General features: G+C 40.4%; 1 protein-coding gene across 11 annotated transcripts in view; it reads right to left on the reverse strand.

The window, feature by feature from the left end:
- Nucleotides 1-20919, reverse strand: part of NR5A2 (nuclear receptor subfamily 5 group A member 2) — a 134711-nt gene that overhangs the window by 53302 nt on the left and 60490 nt on the right. For all 11 annotated transcript variants that reach the window (XR_004819375.1, XR_004819373.1, XR_004819374.1 and 8 more), the window contains 2 exons: nucleotides 10316-10435; nucleotides 205-352 (listed from right to left, as the gene is read on the reverse strand). Coding sequence is in view for 8 of the 11 variants with exons in the window: in XM_027612068.2 (XP_027467869.1) it covers nucleotides 205-352; nucleotides 10316-10435 (268 nt within the window). In the remaining 3 variants the exon portion in view is untranslated. The remainder of the gene's footprint in view (nucleotides 1-204; nucleotides 353-10315; nucleotides 10436-20919) is intronic.

Here is a 20919-nt window from a genome sequence, read left to right on the forward strand (position 1 = left end):
CCATGCCCCAACCCATCTACTCACAGGTGCCGAGTCATGCAGAAATATATACATAAGAATGTATTCACATTTGACGACTTTGGGATTTCAAAAGGAGGGCATTATCTTGGCAGAACAAAAGCATGCACTGACTTCGTGACACTCAGAGTTTGGCATCACCTAATAACATCTGGTCGTACAGAGTATGAGAAAAGGATTCCTTACCTAAACTAAAGAGCACCAAGAATTTCAGACACACAAACTCTCGTTGATCAAACTGTAGAGAGCGAAGCTTTACCACTAACTCCTGTGCATGACTCATGAGATTGTTGAGGGTGGCCCCGGCTTGGGACGCTATTATGGAATAATCCACCTGCAACACAGAATCAGTTGTAATGACTGTCAGAATCAGAAACAACAACAACAAAAAAGAATCAGAAACAAATATTTTATTTGCAATTTTTAGGAATTGTGGGTAAAATCAGATTGCACTATAGACTTATAAGAGGGGACATTGCCCATGAAGATGGTTTGAGACATGTTATGATTCTGAGATGCATCATAATTATGCTGATAAATCTAATCATTTTGATAAGCTTTGTAGGGAACAGATTTTGCCTACCTAAATTTCACAGGTATATGCCTTCATCTTTTTTCTATTGTGAAATTACATTATCACATAAGGTTAATAATTTTTAACTTTCACAAATCAGCTTAAAGAAAACTACACTATCAAAAAAAATTGAATCCAGAACAGCATGCTATGTGCATACGATAACATTAACTAGTACATGAGGAAAGTGAAGGCAGAGGTATGTTTCCATTTTTATTTTATTAAGAGACTATGTTTTAAAGCAGTCATTGTCCAAGAATGCATGCTTGTGGATGATGAAAGAATCGCATTTAGATTATTCTTTAGCGGGTCGCTTCCTAAAAAGCAACAACTACTATTTTCATTCATATGATTAATGCATTTCTCTCTAAAGACAGCAATGATCTTCTTAAGAGGAATAATTTCTTGATATGGAAAACATAACAAAAAGGGCTTATTTTCTTCCTCATTAAAAAAAAAGGTGCTGCAATGCACCAATCTTATTCAGGGGGACATAAAAAGTTCAGTTTATAATAATAAGTTAAGATGTTGGGATGGCTGTCAATGACGGTACTGGCTTTGCTGCTGCAATTATAGCATAATGGGAAAGCCCAGTTGGTACCTGATGCTCCCATCCTTTTTGTACCAGAGAGCTCTCAGGCAACCAGATACTCTTTCAGGTGCATTTAATATTTGCAGCAGCAGCAAATTTGTCTGGGAGGCAAGTCCTCATCTGCCACTCACCCGGAGCAGACTGTATTAAATTTTTATATTTATTGACATTTCATTACCATAATTGACTGCACTTGCTTCTCCAGGAGAAGGCACAGGGCTGCCTCCTAAGCAGGAGAACTAGTCCCTAGAGTAGAATTTGCAATTAAAAACAAGGCAGAATGGATTTTTTTTATTGTGTAAATATGATGAGTTGAATTTTCAGCTTTAACTAGAGAATACTGGGTGTACAGAAACCCTTTTTCAAGAGTGAGAAAAATTAGGAGTCGGTGGAAAGACGACCCCCAAAGGTGTCAATCAGTTTATGTAGAGTCAACTATGCATGAAAAAGGCACAGTTAATGTGTGTTCTAGGTCTGCTCTTGTATCAAGCACTGTCCTCCCTGCTTTGTCCATGTGCTGGCTTCTGTCCACTACATTTAAACATCAAGCGTTCTAGGAACTCCTTTGGTTTCTGTTTCAGAATGTGTGAAAGAAAGGGCCGGAACCCAGGCAACCAGAATCCTGAGCAGGAGGCAGAGAGGACCAGCAGATGAACGCGGTGGAATGCATTAGGATGATCTGCCTAGTCCCCAAAGGGATGTCTCAGCTTCCATTTTGCCAGTTCTCTTACAAGAGATCTTTCTACTCCAGGGAAGTTCTTCTTACTTAGAAGTGGTGCCTGAGCTCTCAATTCTTTAGCAACTATACATGGTCTCACTACACCCAGGTAATAACAGAAATCCTACGAACAGGATAGGTGAGTGAATGACAGCAGGAAGGCCCCATGGGGTCACAGAGGTGGAAGAAAACTGGGAGAACACAGGCGATCTGGGCCAACGTGGCCACTTACAAACGAAGCGTCTTGGGCAAGTCATACGGAGTCTCCAGCCCTTGGTTTCCTGATCTTTAAATAAAGCAGTTAAGCTAGAGGATAATAAGGTGCCCCCCATTTCTGTGATTATCAGGAAATGAGAGTACTTGGGCTAATACTACCAATTTAAGCTAGGAATCAGCTGTTGAATGCACTGCAGCTGGAGCTTAGTATGTACATAGCACATTTTAATCAAAATCACAAGTGAAGCTTTCAAAAAGGAAAGTGCACTACAATAAACCACAAATATGTTGGTACTAATTAATTTCTCATAGTATAAAGTTAATTAAGTTTTGCTGTGTGTATAGTTCTAACAAGTATGCAAGAAGTTCAAATACTAGAACGGCATGCTTGAAAATGTAGTGATTAACCAGAATCTCATTTTTTTAAAGATCGGTTAGTTAAAATTCGGTATGTGTACAGTTCTAACAGGTGTGTAATACTAAGTTCAAGTCCTAGAACTTTACACTTGAAAGTATAGTACATTATACCCGAAAGGAAGTGAAAATGTTTCGTAAGATTCTATTTACGGAGAGACCTTTAGGGAGATGAACTTCAGGAAATCAATTGGCATACCAACAACTTTATAGCTATACATTTATTTACATGCTAATTTGAAAGCTCAAACATGCTTATTAAATGGGAGCTCCAATAACACTTCCTTCAAGGATAATTTATCAAATTGCATGGCTCCGAAGGAGGATAGGTGATTTATTCCTGAAACAGCACATAGATCTGCAACTTCCTTACATTTTATTACAAACATAATTATATTTTCATTGTTGAATGCAGAGTTTGTGCTCATTTTAGGAGCAGCTGGCCTTGTCTTTTATGTACTTAGTAAAATTAATTTATTGCTCTCTTACATGTAATCTTTGTGCCATTAAACTCAAGGCAGATATTGAAGAAATACTATAAGCTGATGTCCCCTTTGGATAAATTTCACTCATCATGAAGGTAGAAACAGTTTTAGCTAAATTGCTTTTAGTTCTAATAACTGAAATTTTTGATGACTTGTACATTGTAAGATGCCTGTCATTTTAATATGATACACAATAATAGAAGATAATGAATAAGTTGCTGGTAGACCTATCCCTTAGGATGATGTTACAGGGGCTGTTAATTAGCTACAATATGCAAATACTAAAAGCGATCCCACTTCAGAGGACTCTGTTGTTATTTTATATATATATGTGTGTGTATATATATATACACACACACAGATATGTTTTGTGTGCATATATTTTTAAAATACTTGATAGAAACGAATTCTTGTCATAACTCTAAGATGTTAAAAATATAGAATTGATGATAATCCTGATATTACTGATATTAATACTAATTATTATGTGAGTTACTAATACTAATTAATATTACCGATAATTATTTCCTTTTTGCTTAACAAGATTATTTAACATATGCTTATATAGATGTCTGATTAAAAGACATAATGAATGCATGATGGCTGACCTTAGTTTTAAGAAATTTGGTGTGAAGCATCAAATCCTCATTTCAATACTGGGTAGTAGTGCCCTGGGCTGTTCTTTGCAGTGGGATTATTTCAATTACTCTAGATCTCAATGAACTATGAAGGGACTCGATTCTGCAAACATTTATTTAGCGAACATAATGTGCTAGGCACAATGCTAGCCATGGGACTTTTGAGAAAAGTTGTGCTATTTTATCTAACTTTCTTCTCTCTTCAATCTCCAAGTAGCAGTTCCCTGGAGGTCCCCCTCACTTAAAAAAAATTCAGTCTAGTCTTTTTCTTCCTTCTCTGTTGTAACAAATGCATCACGTTATTTACCATGAGATGCGTTCAGGAAGAAAATACCAGAATATTGGGTCAAGGAGTACCTGGGGCCTTGCATTCCTTAGTTTGTCTAGCAGAGTTGCTATAAAGCATTGTGTAGACAGTACATGCATGCTCAAGCTGACACAAAATTGCTTCCTGGGTTGCCTTTGTGTCAGGACTATAGTCCTGATATTATAGACTGAGGCATATTTAATAATACTATTTATTAATCTTAAAATAAACAGCATAGGGGCGCCTGGGTGGCTCCGTTGTTAAGCATCTGCGTTCGGCTCAGGTCATGATCCCAGGGTCCTGGGATCGAGTTCCTCATCGAGCTCCCTGCTAGGTGGGAAGCCTGCTTCTCCCTCTCCCACTCCCCCTGCTTGTGTTCCCTCTCTCGTGCTCTCTTTGTCAAATAAATAAATAAAATCTTAAAAAAAAATACTGAGCATAAATATTTTCATTTGTTCTAGAACAAGTCACCACAGGGCAGTTGAGAAAATTCTATAAGTAAACCTGGAAATTTTTTTTTAATATTTATTTACTTGACAGAGAGAAAGACAGAGTGCCCACACACAAGCAGGGGAGAGGCAGACAGAGGGAGAAACAGGCTCCCTGCTGAGCAAGGAGCTCAATGAGGAACTCGATCCCAGGACCTGGGATCATGACCTGAGCTGAAGGGAGATGCTTAACCGACTGAGCCACCCAGACACCCCAAACCTGGAAATTTCTAAAGAATGATATGGGAGTACCGTATTTCTTCTGGTTGAGGCTAAAAAAGGTGGTGGAGTTTAGTTAAAGCTTAGTTAGTTTAGTTAAAGTTTTATCCAGAAATTCCTTGTCACTGCTCTCAGTTTCTATCTCCACCTGCAAAGGAGTCTGGTCAAACACCATCTCTGTAGAAATAAGGCACTTCCTTCTAGAACTGGAATCTGGACAGCTTCACATGCCCATCTGACTCCCTTTGCAGTTCCTCCTCTGAACCTTCCATCTTATCTGAGCCCGTGTCATGCAGCTTACCTGTGAAAGTGCACAGTGCAAAGCACTATGCAAGGCTCAGGCATCACCGTCATTAGACGATAAATTACACCTCTTATCACCACTGAGTGCAGGACTGTGTCTAATTCCCCTCCCCCACATCTTTGATTTTCCTTCAATTATCAGGCCTTCAGAAATGTTTTTAAATTAAGTGAATCAAGTTGTTTTTCTCCTGTAGGTGAGTGTTCAGCTGCCCATAGGGGTATTTTACATGCTACCTTGAAATAATGTTTAATATTTTCACCATGGTATCAACATCATGACTTGAGGCTTCTACCATTGTTTCAAAGTTAACATTCTGCACAAATCTGTGGTAGTAGGTCAATGTGTTTTGGTGGCAGAGGAATTCTTTCCTTCACAAACCCAAGAAAACCCCGCATTTAGGAAGAAAACTCAACAAAAACAGTTGATTTAGGGTGGCAGCATTCTTCTTTCTAGCGTTTTCTTAATGCTGAAGTAATTTTAAAATGGTAATAATCACGTTAAAATACTTCTGAGGTTAAAATTTATTTTTACAATGTGTTTACAATGTCACACCAAAAAATTTAATAAATAAATAAAACAAAGCCATTTAGGCTCAATAAAGAAATGAATGTCTTGCTTGGAAGTTCCACAGAAGCTGTCATGCACAGAAATTATACATGAAGACCCAGTTGAGAGTCTATGGTGAAAGCAAGCTCTCTAGCATCTGTGAGATATACAGAAAAGCAGTATAGTATGTTGGTTAAGAACACAAACAATGGGGCACCTGGGTGGCTCAGCTGATTGATCATCTGACTTTTAATTTCAGCTCAGGTCATGAGATTGAGCCCTGTGTCAGGCTCTGTGCTCAGCATGGAGTCTGCTTGTCCCTCTCCCTCTGCTCCTCTCCTCACTCTTTCTCTGTCTCTAAAATAAATAAATAAAACCGTAAAAGAAAAAAGAAAAAAAAAAAAACCACGAACTTTGGAACCAGGCTTCCTAGATTGGAACATTCTACTGCTTTTATTAGTTGTATTTTGACCTTGCACCAATTACTCTACCTCTCTTTGTCTCAGTTCCTCATCTGTAAAATGGGGATGATAGTAATAATAAATAGTACTTTCTTCATAGGGCTGTTGACTTCATACATGTCAGCTTCATGTTAGCTTAGTTTTGATAGCTTCTAATTTTCATGTCTGCACTTTACAGAACTATTTGTTGTAATTCCTATTGCAATTCTCTGAAGCAGATTCCCCTACAATCCCCACTGGGTAGGTGAGGACCCTGAAACTTGAACAGTAAAGGGAGTTGCCCAAGATGGCATAGCTAGTAAGATTTGGAACAGGAACTAGAACACAGGTCAATTTGATTCTAAACTAGACCAACGTGTACGGTAGAGACACACACACACACACACACACACACACACACACACACACACACACACACACACACACACACACACACACACACACACACACACACACACACACACACACACACACACACACACACACACACACACACACACACACACACACACACACACACACACACACACACACACACACACACACACACACACACACACCATTTTCATACCAGAGAGCAAGCAGCCTGCACTAGTAATGAAAATATACTCTACCCATAGTTTGACTGCTGTTAGACTATATACTAAGAAAGAGGAAGTTCTCTCTCTTTTGGGTTTCTTCAACGACCTCCATACATTTTCCTTTTAAAAATCATGTTCTCCCTAGAGTGTGTGGGTGGCTCAGTCAGTTGGGCATCCTACTTTTGGTTTCAGCTCAGGTCATAATCTTGGGGTCCTGAGACCGAGCCCCACGTCTAGCTCCACGCTGAGCGCAGAGTCTGCTTGTCCCTCTCCCTCTGCTCCTCTCCCCGCTCTCTCTTCTAAATAAATAAATAAAATCTTAAAAAAAAAAATCATCCCCCCCCGAATATTGCCCTACTCTTAAGTCTTCACATAGTCTTTCCTTTCCATTCAGCATTACTTTAACAATCTTCTTAAAACTAGCATACTCCAAATAATTTATTATTGTTATTGTTGTTTTAACAAAAAAAATCTAGGTTTTCCCACACTTGCAGCCAGGGAGGTATTTACTGTTCTAAGAAAATTTTACTTAATATTTTCACCTACATCCCTGCATCTCAGGCTGGGGAGCAGTACAGCCCTACTACAGTGAAAAGCAACTTCTGAACGTCAGACCAGCACTGGGGTCTCAGCCCCACCACAGAAAATGGGAAGGTATAAAAAGGTATAAATGAGATGTGGAAACATGGTGGGGATGCATACTCTGGGAGTTGAGTCCAAGTTAACTTGTTTTAATTAACCACTTAGGTTACGATAGGGTGGTTCTACTTTGGTACCATGAGCTAATATTTATCATGCACCTAACATATTCAGCACTAAATAGGTGCTGGGGAGATGTAAAAATATGTCTATGACTCCACATTAAAATATCTTTCTCATTCTTTTGGAAAGGTTGCATGCTTTGTTTGGAAAAGTCTTCCTTCATAGCATTTCTTTTGCTTTTATTTAAGAAATTGCAGGATGGGGCACCTGGGTGGCTCAGGGGGTTAAGCTTTCAACTCTTAATTAAGGCTCAGGTCATGATCTCAGGGTCAGGAGATTGAGCCTGCTTAAGATTCCCTCCTTTCCCCTCCTCCCCCCCCCCCACCGAAAAAAAGAAAGAAAAGAAAAAAGAAAGAAAGAAATTGCAGGAGCATTTCTCTACTTGCTAGATGGAATGCTACCCAATTCATAATCAATAAAGCCAACTAGAGCCTCAAAAAAAAAAAGAATCACAGGAAGCCCAGAGATAGATTCAAAATGTTTTGTCTAGCCTATTCCACAATAGATAATACAAGGTTTGTTCCATAATTTTCATAAGAATGTCGTTATAATGAATCATTATGATTCTTGGATTGGATGGAAAGGGGTAGGAGAGGGGTTTGACAGAAATGTGACTCACTTTATGAGGGCAGGAGGGAGCTAGAAGACTCTGGGTGACAGGAAAGATGAAAGGGAAGAACTAGTTCTCCACCAGGGAGTTCTGTATTCTGTTGTGATGACAAAACATGAAGTAGCAGTAATTGATACTAAAGATGATAAATACCATCTATTTCTGACTGTTCTTGGTTCTGAAAATCAGAGACAAGAAATGCACTTTCTCTACTTTTTAAATGGTAATTACCTTTACCCAGGGGCAGCACTTAAGGCAAAATGAAATGTGAAATAAGGAGTATTTCTAAAGAGCAAGAATGGAAGTGCTTTGAGAAAGAACAGCACAAACCCATTTGATTTCTGAAACTCAGAATGAAATGAAATCAAATTAATTTGCGGGCTGAGGCTCCTTCTAATGCAGTTCCTAGTTGGGTAGGGCTGAGCGGGGGAACGGAGGTGGGGTGGAGAGAGGGTTGGGAGGCATACCCAGTGATTAAACTCTAGAAATGGGTACATTTCCTCCAAAGACTTGGGTCACTGGATGAAAATGCTTAACAAAAATATGGAAGTACAGAAAGTCAAGCCCATGAGACTTTATTTTCTCATCTAGAAGGCTTTTCTCATGAGATGTACAGAAAAACAGGGACCAGATAATGATGGAGATGGTTGAATTGATCCAATTTGCAAAAACTCTGAAATAGTGCTTGCCTTTAATTTGATTGGGAAAATGTGATTTATTAATAATACAGCAAATGGCGTGGAGACAGCCTTTCATTTTCAAATATGCACTGCTGTGGTTTCACAGCACATAAACATTTATGGCTAGATGTAAAAGATCACGGTGCCCGAGTCCTGAAGTATGGAAGCATTGCTGAACGCTGGAGCGATGCCTGAATAGGAATGACCCAATGGACTTATGGAATCACTATGTTCTGTGCATTTATTTTAATAACACATCAGTTATTGAATGAAGGCTAAGAACTGGGAGGGACATGCCAAAATCCTATAAAGTTGGACTTAGGTCCATTGACTACTTTGTTCCCCAGATATCCATGAAGCCAACAACGACCTCTCCTCCTTCAAGTGTTTGCTAAAACATCACCTTCTCACTAAGACCAAAGCAACTACTCTTATTGACCACAGAAATCCTTGGGTCACGATGCAACCTACTACCCCCATGGATATGTGTGCATTCCCCTTTGCACAGCATGTTCTCTTTTCTTTTCTGTGTGTGTATTTTTTAAATTTTTTTTAATATGTTATGTTAATCACCATACATCATTCATTTCTGAAGTAGTGTTCCATGATTCATCGTTTGTGTATAACACCCAGTGCTCCATGCAGAACGTGCCCTCTTTAATACCCATCAGCAGGCTAACCCATCCCCGCACCCCCCTCCCCTCTAGAACCCTCAGTTTGTTTTTCATCTTTTATTCAACAGCACGTTGACTTCTAATACATTATACGTTTCTTATATACAGGTTTGTTATAAGATGATTCGTTATGGTCAGCTTCTCCCTGCTATGATGTTAAGCATTGCGAGGATAGGGTCTTTTTCTGTGTTGATCACTAATGCATGCCAATGCCCTAGAATAGTGGCTGGCACACTGTTGGATGTTCAGTAAGTATCTGTTGTCTAAGAAAATATCTATTCAGAAAGTAGCAGGGAAGCGCCTGAATGGCTCAGTTGGTTAAGCGACTGCCTTCTGCTCAGGTCATGATCCTGGAGTCCCAGGATTGAGTCCAGCATTGGGCTCCCTGCTGAGCAGGGAGTCTGCTTCTCCATCTGACCCGCACCCCTCTCATGCTACCTCTCTCTCGTTCTCTCTCAAATAAATAAAATCTTAAAAAAAAAAAGAAAGGAGTAGGAACTAACAGTAATTTTTTCTATTTTCCTTTTGAATGATGGCTGGCTCTTGAAAACTGGAACCCCTGTCCCTTTTCCCTCGTTTGCCTTTATGCCAAATATTTAGTTTATATATGATATTTGAATCAGTCTCTTCCACCATTATGATGCCAAAATAGTAAGGATTCCACAATGTATCAGCTTTTTAAATAGCTGACAAAACAAGTGTGGTAGATTAGTGCAGAAACTTAAGGAAAAAATGCTGGGTACTAATCGTTAATTCTGATTTACCAGTTGTTTTGACCCTTCAAAGCACAACTGTCAATCCCAGCAGAGTGAAAGCAGCAGAATGTTTGTGATTGTGTTTGCTTTTACAAGTTTAACCATAATCATCAGTGTAGGAACAGAGTGCACCAAGTCAGCTTTTCTAAATTATTTGCAGCCAATCTTTCCCTTTCAAAGCACCAGAGTGCTTCTGACCTAGTTAAATTCCTGCCATTCTGAACATGCTTAATAAAAAGACATTTTTGGGGGGCGGGGGATCTCTATACTCACTTGTTGCCCAGTAACCAGGAAGATGGATCCTTCCTTTCCATGTACCACTTGTCGGTAAATGTGGTCGAGAATTAAGAGCTCACTCCAGCAATTCTGAAGCAGCTTCATTTGGTCATCAACCTATAAAAGAAATAGAAAAAAAATGACACTGTAATTCACTACATTTATTTTTGCCTAATTTTCTACATAAGAGAACTCACTATAAGCAAGAAGTCTCTGCCAATGGTCATCATGGCACAAATGCTCGGAATTTACATCGTTGCTCCTGAAAATCATTATTTTCATTTGGATAAATACTTTTTAGGCCACATATGAATACTTAAGAGTAGTATTTATAATCAATGAGCTGCTAGGAAAAGGCCCTCCATTAGAGCGGTCTGTCTAATGTTAACAGAGCTATTAGAGTTTGCTTGTGGGAGGTCCAGGCGCCTCACACTGTCCTCGCTAGACCCCATTAGAACGGCCCCAAATAGTCTGTGCTTATGTATCTAGAGTTTAATACATTGACCCAAAGCTAAAATAGTACACAGATATTAGCAAGCTGCCAAACTGAGAAGATTTCTTTAAAAGACAATTAGCACGCCGGCACGAATGACTTTGGAAGATAAAGAGACACACTGCCTTATCTGGCATCAGTATTAACTGATGTGTGTGTCCAAACTGCCCTCAACTTTGATTATTTATTTTGATATATTTATTATTGATATATTTATTATTGGTGATTATCGGAATAATCACCAATCATGGTCTTGAGGCTCATCTACATTTGCTTTATGATTTGGATGATTTTCCCAAAAACACTCTGAACTTCGGTTTCCATAACTGGAAAATGAACCGAGAACATTACCTCCCTCACAGGACTACCATAAGGATTAAAATGAAATGTGCTGGGTCACAGTGGGCATTTTATTCTTTATTTCACCTTGTCCTCCAGGGGACTGCATTCAATGACAAAACCATACTTATTTCACGGACAGTTCACATATCCACGGTCTGAATGTGAAGAGCATATTGACCCATTGCAATGGCTACTTGTAACAGTGTGCTCTTTCTTTTGTAATATATAAAAGACCCTGGTTTTTCCAAATGCAGTGGTCATATTTAGACATACACTGTGAATTTATAAAAGTAACACCTGACATTGATACACTGTGTAGTTTTTTTTTTTAGAGTCTTTGTGTATTGCTTTAGATTTGATTGACAGAACATGCCTTCGAAGTTAGCTGAACTGTTATCATTGTATTAAATTTATAGATGAGAAAATAGGGCTCAGAGACCTGCCTAAAAAATTCCCTTTCGCTCTCTCAAGCTCTAGGCTGTCTCCAAATTACATCAGGAGGTGCTAGAATTTTCTAAATGAGATGAATTTGACTTACTTTTAACAAATTCATTTTTAAGTGGCCATTCAATGGAACTCTGGATAGCTGGCTGTTTCTTAGGAAGTTTCCATTCATACATTGATTAGTACTGATATGAGCTTGTGACTAACTTTATTTCCATGACTCCGGGACATAGTGAACATGATCAAGGGAGCACTGAACTCATGGTACAAAGGATTCAAGACTCAGTTCGATACTTTCCAGCTGTGAGAGCTTAGTCAAATCATGTAATTCTCTAAGACTTATTTTCTCACCTAAAAATATGAGAAAGTTTTTGTGAGGATGAAATAAGGTAGTGGATGGGAAATCCCCTTCGTAAAGTGTAAATACACAAATGAAAATACATCAGACTGAGGGCTCGTGCCTGATGGACACGGATTCTGTGGAGAAGGAGAAAAGCAGTAGTATTGAAACTACAGAAAACTACAATTAGGCTCTGTGATTAGGAAAACACATCCCCAAACATCTCCATCAGAAATACTTTGAACCGGTTAGTCTGTTCTGACCAAAAGAATTTCATTCATGGGCGCCTGAGTGGCTCAGTCAGTTAAGTGGCCGACTCCTGGTTTTCGCTCAGGTTGTGATCTCCTGGGTTGTGGGATCGAGCCCCGAGTCAGACTCCTTGCTCAGCAGGGAGTCTGCTTTTCCCTTTCCCTCTGCCTCTATGGCATGCTATCTCTCTCAAATAAATCAAATCTATAAATAAACAAATGAACAAAATTAATAAATCTTAAAAAAAATTTTATTCATTAAATACATCGATTATTTTTAATAGCTGATTCTTTGGTGGGTATGAGTGCCAGACCTGGGATATAATGGTGAGCAAGACAAAAGCAGTCCCTACCTTGTGAGAAGGACTCTCATGGGGGACAATGTTCACCCAAACATGACTTGGTGGTTTAGTGACAGTAGGAGGTCATATTCTTCTCTACAGAAAAATCTCCAGTGTTATACGGTGTGACAAGTCAGCCTTTGGGCAGCAGTTGATGCAGATCCAGCTAAATGTTCTCCATAAACTGTTGTCACAAGGAGCAGTGGCCAAATGTCCCAAAAACATACATGTTGTGGCATCCAGGGCACATTCCAGGAACTGTCTCACCAGATGCTTGGTGTCATTTCCAAACAAAGCATACTTTGCTCTCCTGGGTTTTATTCTCATTTCAGCAAAAACATGACAGTATCTTATTTCAAATTTATCAGTCTGTGATGACAATTTGGTTCCACTGTAAGTTTTTTGGTTTTTGGGGTGTGTGTGTGAGAGAGCGAGCGAGCGAGCTATGAAGCTTTAGTTATTTATCGCTCTTTTGAGGAAAACCTAAAATACACCCCTCTGAGATTGTCTCCCCAGAAACAATTATTATACATGTTAATGTTGCAAATAATTTCAAAATGGGTGGGGGAATACAGACTCCTCAAAGTGCATTTATTGTTCCCATTTTGGAAAGATGAAAGAGCCAAGAGATTATCCGCTAGCCACACAGAAAAGGAGAAAGGGGGGAGGGAAAATGAAAAGAAGCATAAGTTTGGGAGCTATCTCATTAAGGGCTTCTTCCTCTTCATTTGCATATGATGGTCCCTTATTTTCCTATATAACAGGACAGAAATACTATGATAAGTTTTCCAGCATCAAGCCATGTTCCAATCACAAGTCAGAATCTGACTTCTCCTGGCCACCTTTTCTTTTGGGATGTTGAAGACACACTTCCAAACAAAGATATATTTTTGTCTCGTGTTCAGAAAAAGAATGGGGTGTATCATTTTCAGATTTTATGCCGAACTCTATGTGTGCGTATGTGTGTGTGTGTGTGAGAGAGAGAGAGAGAGAGAGAGAGAGAGAGAGAGAGAGAGAGAGAGAGAGAGAGAGAGAGAGGAGTGCCAGCCAATTGCCAAGGAAGAAATAAAGGTTTTATTTTCACATATCCTCTGTAAGTTTCTCACTAAGGAGGGGCTGGATATTTTTTCATCCCCACTCCTGCCCACTGCTGCTTAGGTCCAGAGGCAGTAAGAAAATAGACAGGCTTTTAAAATCTGCGTATTTCCCGGTTCCTCTGCTGCTTCAGAAATTGCAAGAATAGGTGAACATGTCTATTTCCCGTAATTAGCACTTCACTTTTGGTTTTATATTTTGTACTGTTCGGGGCATCACCTCTTCCTTTGTGTCTAGCATAGGATCTTTGTTGTTATCACCCTGTTTCTGCAAAGTACTGTAATTACTTGTAAATCTGTCTGCCCTCCTCGAGGACAGTGGTGGAACCTGCCCCTGGAGCTCCCACAGTGCCTACCACAGCACCAGGCAAAAAAAAAAAAAAAAAAAAAAAGATGCATTTTATAAATGCTTGTTAAGACAAAAACCAAATGACTGAATTACCTTCCCTTCTGCATGGTTTCTGCTTTTCACCTGTGTATCTTTGGTACCTAGCCCACAAGAGAAGCAAGCAAGTCCTTCCGTGTTGGTGGAATAAACAACCATCTTTGCCCCACGTGATGAACACCCCAGAAACATGCATCTGACCCTTCCCACGTGTGCTGGCAGGTCCCGACCCACGGCTGGCCCTTCGTAAAAACTTCTTGACTGATTGTAATTTTAAAACTCCTCCTGAGCAATTGATTCCTTGTTTTAACACTCTCCCAGGGGGCTTTCCATGCCAACATTCCATTTCACTATTTTCCAAAATTGATTATGTCATATTTCATGTTATCTTGAAATTGGTGAGTATGCAGCGTCACGGTGCTTTGGGTGACAAAGTTTTTATGCAGCTCTATGAATAAAAGCACGGGGTAAATTTGATGACCGACTTGATCCTTATCTCTAGATAAGAAAAGCTGGCAATTTTGAAGATAGTTTTTCTTTGGAAAACAGAGTTATAGGCGACATGGGGTGGGGGGCAGGGAAGAGGAGAAAAAGAATCCACTGCTTTTGAGTAAATTCTCCAGGTATGAATACTGTCAATAAACAATTTAGGGTGGCATCTGGGGAGCTCAGAAGGGGGACTGAATGAGTATAATTTCCATTATATATCAAAACCTCTCACTAGTTAGCCATACCGCCTCCTATAATCCTGTGTTATCAGCTGTAATAAAAGGAAAGACTTATCTCAGAAACCTAGTTACTCATCACAGAAACTATTTATATTGACGTTACGGATGAGTGTGTAAAGGAATACAAGCCACATATTGTTAATGAAGCACACTTCCCACAACCCAGAATGTTAATCATTAGAGATACGGGCTTCCTCCTAAGAACAGTGGATTTGGGCAAACAATTAGAAAAAGAAAAATGTGTAGAACTTTCTCAAGCCTGCACTTAACTTATCAAAACCTTTCTGTTGCCCCTTCCCCTTTACCTTTTACGAGTCTGGAAACTACACTGTGATTTCACTTTCCCTGGCGGATTTGAAAATTGACATCACGAATCACTGTGGTTAAACTTTAAGAAAGATATTTTAAGGAACACATTCTACTGACATGGATTGGTAATTTAAAAGTGGACGTGAACCCATCTCTTACTTCTGATCATTAAGTCTGGTGTTCTGGGCCTTTGTTAGAAACTTGGTTGGGAGACGCCTGGGTGGCTCAGTCGGTTAAGCATCTGCCCCCGGCTCAGGTCATGATCCCGGGGTCCTGAGATTGAGCCCTGCTCAGCAAGGAGCCTGCTTCTCCCTCTGCCTGCCACCCCCCTGCTCGTGCTCTCTCAAATAAATAATTGAAATCTTGAAAAGAAAAGAAAAGAAACTTGGTGGGGTAAGAACAGAAGTGACTAGGACGGAATCCCTGCCTTTGAGAAAAATCACAGTCCGAGGGGAAGGGACAGAAGCACAAGTCTGCTGTTAGAATTCCATGTGCAAAAGAAGCTGAGGAGAACCTTACCCTGCTTCACCTCCCAGGGGGTCAGGGAAGCTTCTGAGAAGAGGATACTTAAATGCAGGACTTAACCTTGTAGAATCACTCACTGAACTCTGTAGCTCCTGTTAGAACAACTCTTGGAACCAAGTATTTAAAAATGATGTGAGGATTCTTCACAATCATTACAAATAAAGTCCAGCTATTAGTTCATTTTTTTTTTCCCTTTCTGGCGGAAAAAAAAAAAATCCCTCGAAATGGACGTCCATTTTTTTGGGCTTCCTTTTGTGACAATGGTGGCATTTATAAAAAGGTATTCAGAAGCAGGGAGAGAAAAATCAAAACCAAGACAAATCAAAATCAACTTTTACGCATCTGAGTGAGAACCTGCTCTGGGCTAGGCAGACACACAACTACTTTAATCCTTTACTGTTTTTATAAAGAACGCTGCTGATTATCTGCAGCCTCTGTCATAAACTGCTACAAAGTCCAAGAAAAATGATTTCACATTAACAATGATTAAACAAGCACTAAAAACAATACTGTACAAGAGAACTAACAGCCAGGAAAACTCCCCTGTCAATTGTGGCAATACCCCAGGGATTTATGAGCAGGAGCTCTCCCCTGCTCGGGGATAACTAAAGTCCCCCCTGTGCACCGTCTAATTGGGCTGCAAAGACATGCCTGTCAACGCTGAGCCAGGGAACTGAACTCTTCTGGCCTCTTTCTGTGTTTCTCTAGTGAAGCAACGAAGAACTGCTTTCTCTCCCTGTGATCTAACTCCTCAGGTGATGGAAGGAGGAGGCAGCGGGGTTTCAGTGTATGATTATCTGCCCCTTATTTCCTTCCATTCCACCAACCCCTTCCCATTATACCCATTTCACCGGCCATCTGGCTCATGCCCCAACAGCCCACAGAATCTAGGATCTCAGTATGTCTACCTGTTTCTCCCTTTTGTTCTAATTCAACATATACACAGTCACCAGGAATATTTCTTTCAAAAAGGGAGAAGAAACACATAGACACAAACCTCTGGACATGAATCTCTACCAAATTCTCTAGATTTCCCTTCTGAGATGTCTACCAAGCCAGACCTCCCTAACCAGCGGAGGCTGGCAACACTCACTGATCAATGTGTCTGCTGATCCTTCAGCCTTGGGAGGCCTGGGGTGGCCGGAAAAGGAGGAAGTAAAGAGAGGTAAACGGCTGCCACCTCCAGGGAAGTGGGGCCACCTCAGCCCTGCCCCACCTCCTCACAACTAGGTGCCAAGTCAAAGAGCAGAGTGTGGTTGGGAAATGAATAAGGTAGCTGTCAGCACAGGGAGAAGGCAGAAAATAAAACAGACCGGCCTCTACTTCTTGAACACTTAATCCAGAGTCACTCAGCAGGGCAGTCAGAGGCCCCAAACCAAGGAACCTCAAAGGGAACCGCTCTGTAACCCAGTGTCCGATAGCAGCCGCTACACAGCCATGAGGAGTCATCAGGAACAGGCTCAACAAATCTGCTGTTTAAGAAGTCAGAGAATGGTGTGACTTGTGTTAGAGGTCTTCCATCAAAAATTATTAAATTTCTTGGGACACCTGGGTGGTTGAGTCGGTTAAGGTTCCAAATTTATTAAATTTCTCTCAAAGTCTAACGTGTCCAAAGGTAAGTTTCATTTATCCAGAACATTCATATGCCTGGTGCACCTTATTTCCCAAGGATGTCACATGCGTTATTATTTAAGATTTTATTTATTTTTTTTTGAGAGAGAGAGAGGATCGGGGGGGCACCTGGGTGGCTCAAACATCTGCATTCGGCTCAGGTGATTAACCCAGGGTCCTGGGATGGAGGCCTACATCGGGCTCCCTGCTCAGCAAAGAGTCTGCTTCTCCCTCTCCCTCTGCTCCTACCCCCCCACACTCATTCTCTCTCTGTCTCAAATAAATAAATAAAATCTTTTAAAAAGAGAGAGAGGGAGGGAGGGAGAGAGGGAGAAAGGGAGAGATTGAAAGAGAGCATGAGCCAGGGGAAGGGCAGAGGGAGAGGGACCAGCAGACCCCCTACTGAGCAGGAAGCCAGATATGGGGCTCAATTCCAGGACCCTGGGATCAGGACCTGAGCTGAAGGCAGAAGCTTAACCGACTGAGCCAGCCTCCCACCCCACATGCAGTATTATTTTATACAAAGATGTGATAATATCAATGTGAGTTTTTTTCATTTATATAAATGTGAGATAATTACATACGTGAGAGACATCTTTGAGGTTTGGAGATAATATTGCACAGTGTATGTACATGTTAAATATCACTTGAATTATGTATCATCACAGACAACATGATGGAATTCAGACAATTTCTTTCACATAGAACAGTAGCTATAGTCTCAGAATTTGTCAAACCAAAGGACAAAATTTTTCCCAGCTTTTATCCCTCTTGCTTTTTTTAAGATATTATTTATTTATTTGAGAGACAGAGAGAGAGCATGAACAGGGGGAGGGCCAGAGGGGGAGGGAGAGGGAGAGAATTCCAAGCAGACTCCCCACTTGGGGCTCAATTCCAAGAGTTGGATGTTCAACCGACTGAGCCACCCAGCTGCCCTTTTTACCACTCCTCTTATTCACACTTCAAAAAGCTTCTTGTTGAAATGTCAATTACTCATAAACTAACAGTAAGTTCATCATATTGCAGGGGGTCAAGTGGGAATGTGCACCACGGCAATGCTAGTCGTCTTTCCTGTTTAAGTTTTCATATGCATCCACATATAATTTATGTGATCTGATTAAGGTGGACACAAAACGGTAATGACTATTTTTCCTTTTGGCTTATGGAATACAATCACTTTCCATTGCTTTGAAGTCAAAGCATGTACATATGTAAAGAGATAGGGGAAAGAAAGTTTCTGCCACTCACAGACTGTTACCCCGACGAGTTGCTTTGACAGGACAACTCAGCATGATGGGTTGCTTCTTCCATACAGTTGTGGACTTTTGCAAAGTAATGAAGACAGGAATTAGAATAGCTATGAACTTTATGGCCAGCGCAGCCCCAGGTCTTATGTGACTGGTATTACAAAGGATGGTCTGGATGAGGGCAGGGTTAACCTAGGAGTCACTTATCTTGTCAGATTATGGACATATCCCAGTCAACAATAAATCAAACAACGTATAGCTGGGTGTTATTGAGACCTGAATGAATTTAAGACCTTACCCTCAAGGAACTTACAAATGAATTGAATTAACAAGACATATCCATGCCAAGTAATTAGTATATAAGGTAGCATATAAAGTGTTAAACTCTGTGGAACCAATAATTTGAAAATGAGTGTGTGTGTGTGTGTACTGTGTGTATACTGTGTGTATGTGAGATATATATGTTATATATATATAACTCAACTTACTGTATTTATTATAACTCAGTTATTTTATAGGCATATGTATAAAATGCCATATCCTTAAAATATGTGAAGCAGTTTAGATGTACACAATAAAAGAGGAATGGAATAAATGAGAAACTGGGGGTACAAGGGAAATAAAGGTAGGATAACAAGCTGAAGCCAAGACTAGGCTCAGTCCCTAAAATCAGCTTCAGAGACTGGAAATGGGCCACACTTTGGTTCCTTGCAGGCGGAGCAGCGTTACTAACATGATTTGTAGTATGCATGAGATAAAATCAAACAGTTACTTGCAAAACAGCCTATCTTAGTCTGTGCTGGACTCCTGAGAGAAATTTCTCTCTGAGTTTTCCAAGGAGGATTCTAGATGGTACAGTAAGCTAGGCTCCAACCACATCCTCAAGTACACACAATATTTGGCTTCACAGAGGGTGTTCCTTTTAAAGCCTATGGCTACAAGATAATTTGGTCCTGGAGCACAAATTTCTGATGGTCTGTTTTCCAAAGATACACTGAGATAATTCAGAAATGGAGAGAATGTATGTATTTTAGGCCCCTTTGTTAAGAGCAGAGATCAGGACCATTAGACACTGTACAAGAAATATATGGGCTTTGCAACTTGGAAACATGGGTTCCTATCTTGGCACTCTCGCCATGTGAACTTTGGGCAAAGAATCCAAACTCCTTAAACCCCGGCTGCTCTCTCAGCCATTATTTTTGTTAAATGACATAAGTATGCCTAGCTGAGTGACTGGCATGTGGCAGACACCCAAATAATGGTAGTTAAGCCTAACTCCGAATACAAAAAAGGAGGCAAAATACAGGAGATGCAAACTGAAGTACAAAGGAACAAATTTCAGGTGATGGAAAAGGTTGATGGATGAGAAAAGAAAAATATTTTAAAGCAGATTAATGTGAAATATTTTCCAGTGCTTTCTCTTGCTGGGTATTGTTTCATTTATGACCATTACCTGTTTCCTGTTCTCTACACTTTAGAAATCTCCTCTGTATAATTAAGCCAATGTTCCTCACACGTCCAACCAGGCAGATATATTTCAAGCAATGAAGACAAAACCCTTGAAGGATGAATATATTTTCTGTTAGCTTGGCTGGAATGTCCAGAAAGCATTTGTGAATATGATTATCATTTTCAGAATATTCGTTTTCTCCATTTCCAGACACTGCCTTAAAGGCAACAATACCAGCAGCCACAGGACTCCAGGTGTGCAGTGGGCCCATTATCTGGACATCAGTGACTAAGGCATAAATTAAGGAATGTTTTGGCTGCCCTACACCTTGCGAAATGGGCAGAGTTGAAGTCCTTGGAATACCAGTGTGGTGAAGAAAGGGAGAAGCTGAGGATAGTCTAGTGAGCATGCTCTGTGACCCTTAAGGTCTTAATGTAACTTCTTCCTTTCTAGACTGCATGTCAAAGCTAGAAAAAGAGTTGTCAGAGGCTAAAATGTCCTTGGGTCCTTTTTGGCTGGCTGTTTCAATCAGGCAGTTGGCCAAAGAAAGGAGGAAAGAACCCAAGTGGCCTAAATATCACTCACCAAAAATACAACTGAAATTAGGGCAGAGGCAAAGGAGAGGTCCCTAAGGACCATCCAGTGATGGGAATTCACTGGGCACAAAGGCTCCTGGGAGAACTCTTCAACCCAGCTCACCAGAGACATGGGGACAACCTACTCTCGTCATACAATTTACATTCTCCCTTCTGGTCGCAGAGCTAAGTGTGAGGTCAATCCATGCCTTCAGAGATACTCAGAAATGGATTCACAGAAAGTGGTAGCAATTGAAGAAAGAGCTCCTGGAGTCAAAGCATCAGCCCCAAGGATGGGATGGTTATTTCTAGGTAAGCCAAATAATTTCGCTTTGTGAAAAATCTCTCAATAGTGTATACTGGGCAATATTCATTCCCGTGCTCCAAACTCAGCGTGTTAACAATGCCAATAGTTCCTATCTGATTTCCTGTCTGGGGCACTATGAATGGCATCCCCTTGCACTATCCG

Source organism: Zalophus californianus, chromosome 10 (assembly GCF_009762305.2).
Source record: "Zalophus californianus isolate mZalCal1 chromosome 10, mZalCal1.pri.v2, whole genome shotgun sequence".
NCBI lineage: Eukaryota > Metazoa > Chordata > Mammalia > Carnivora > Otariidae > Zalophus > Zalophus californianus.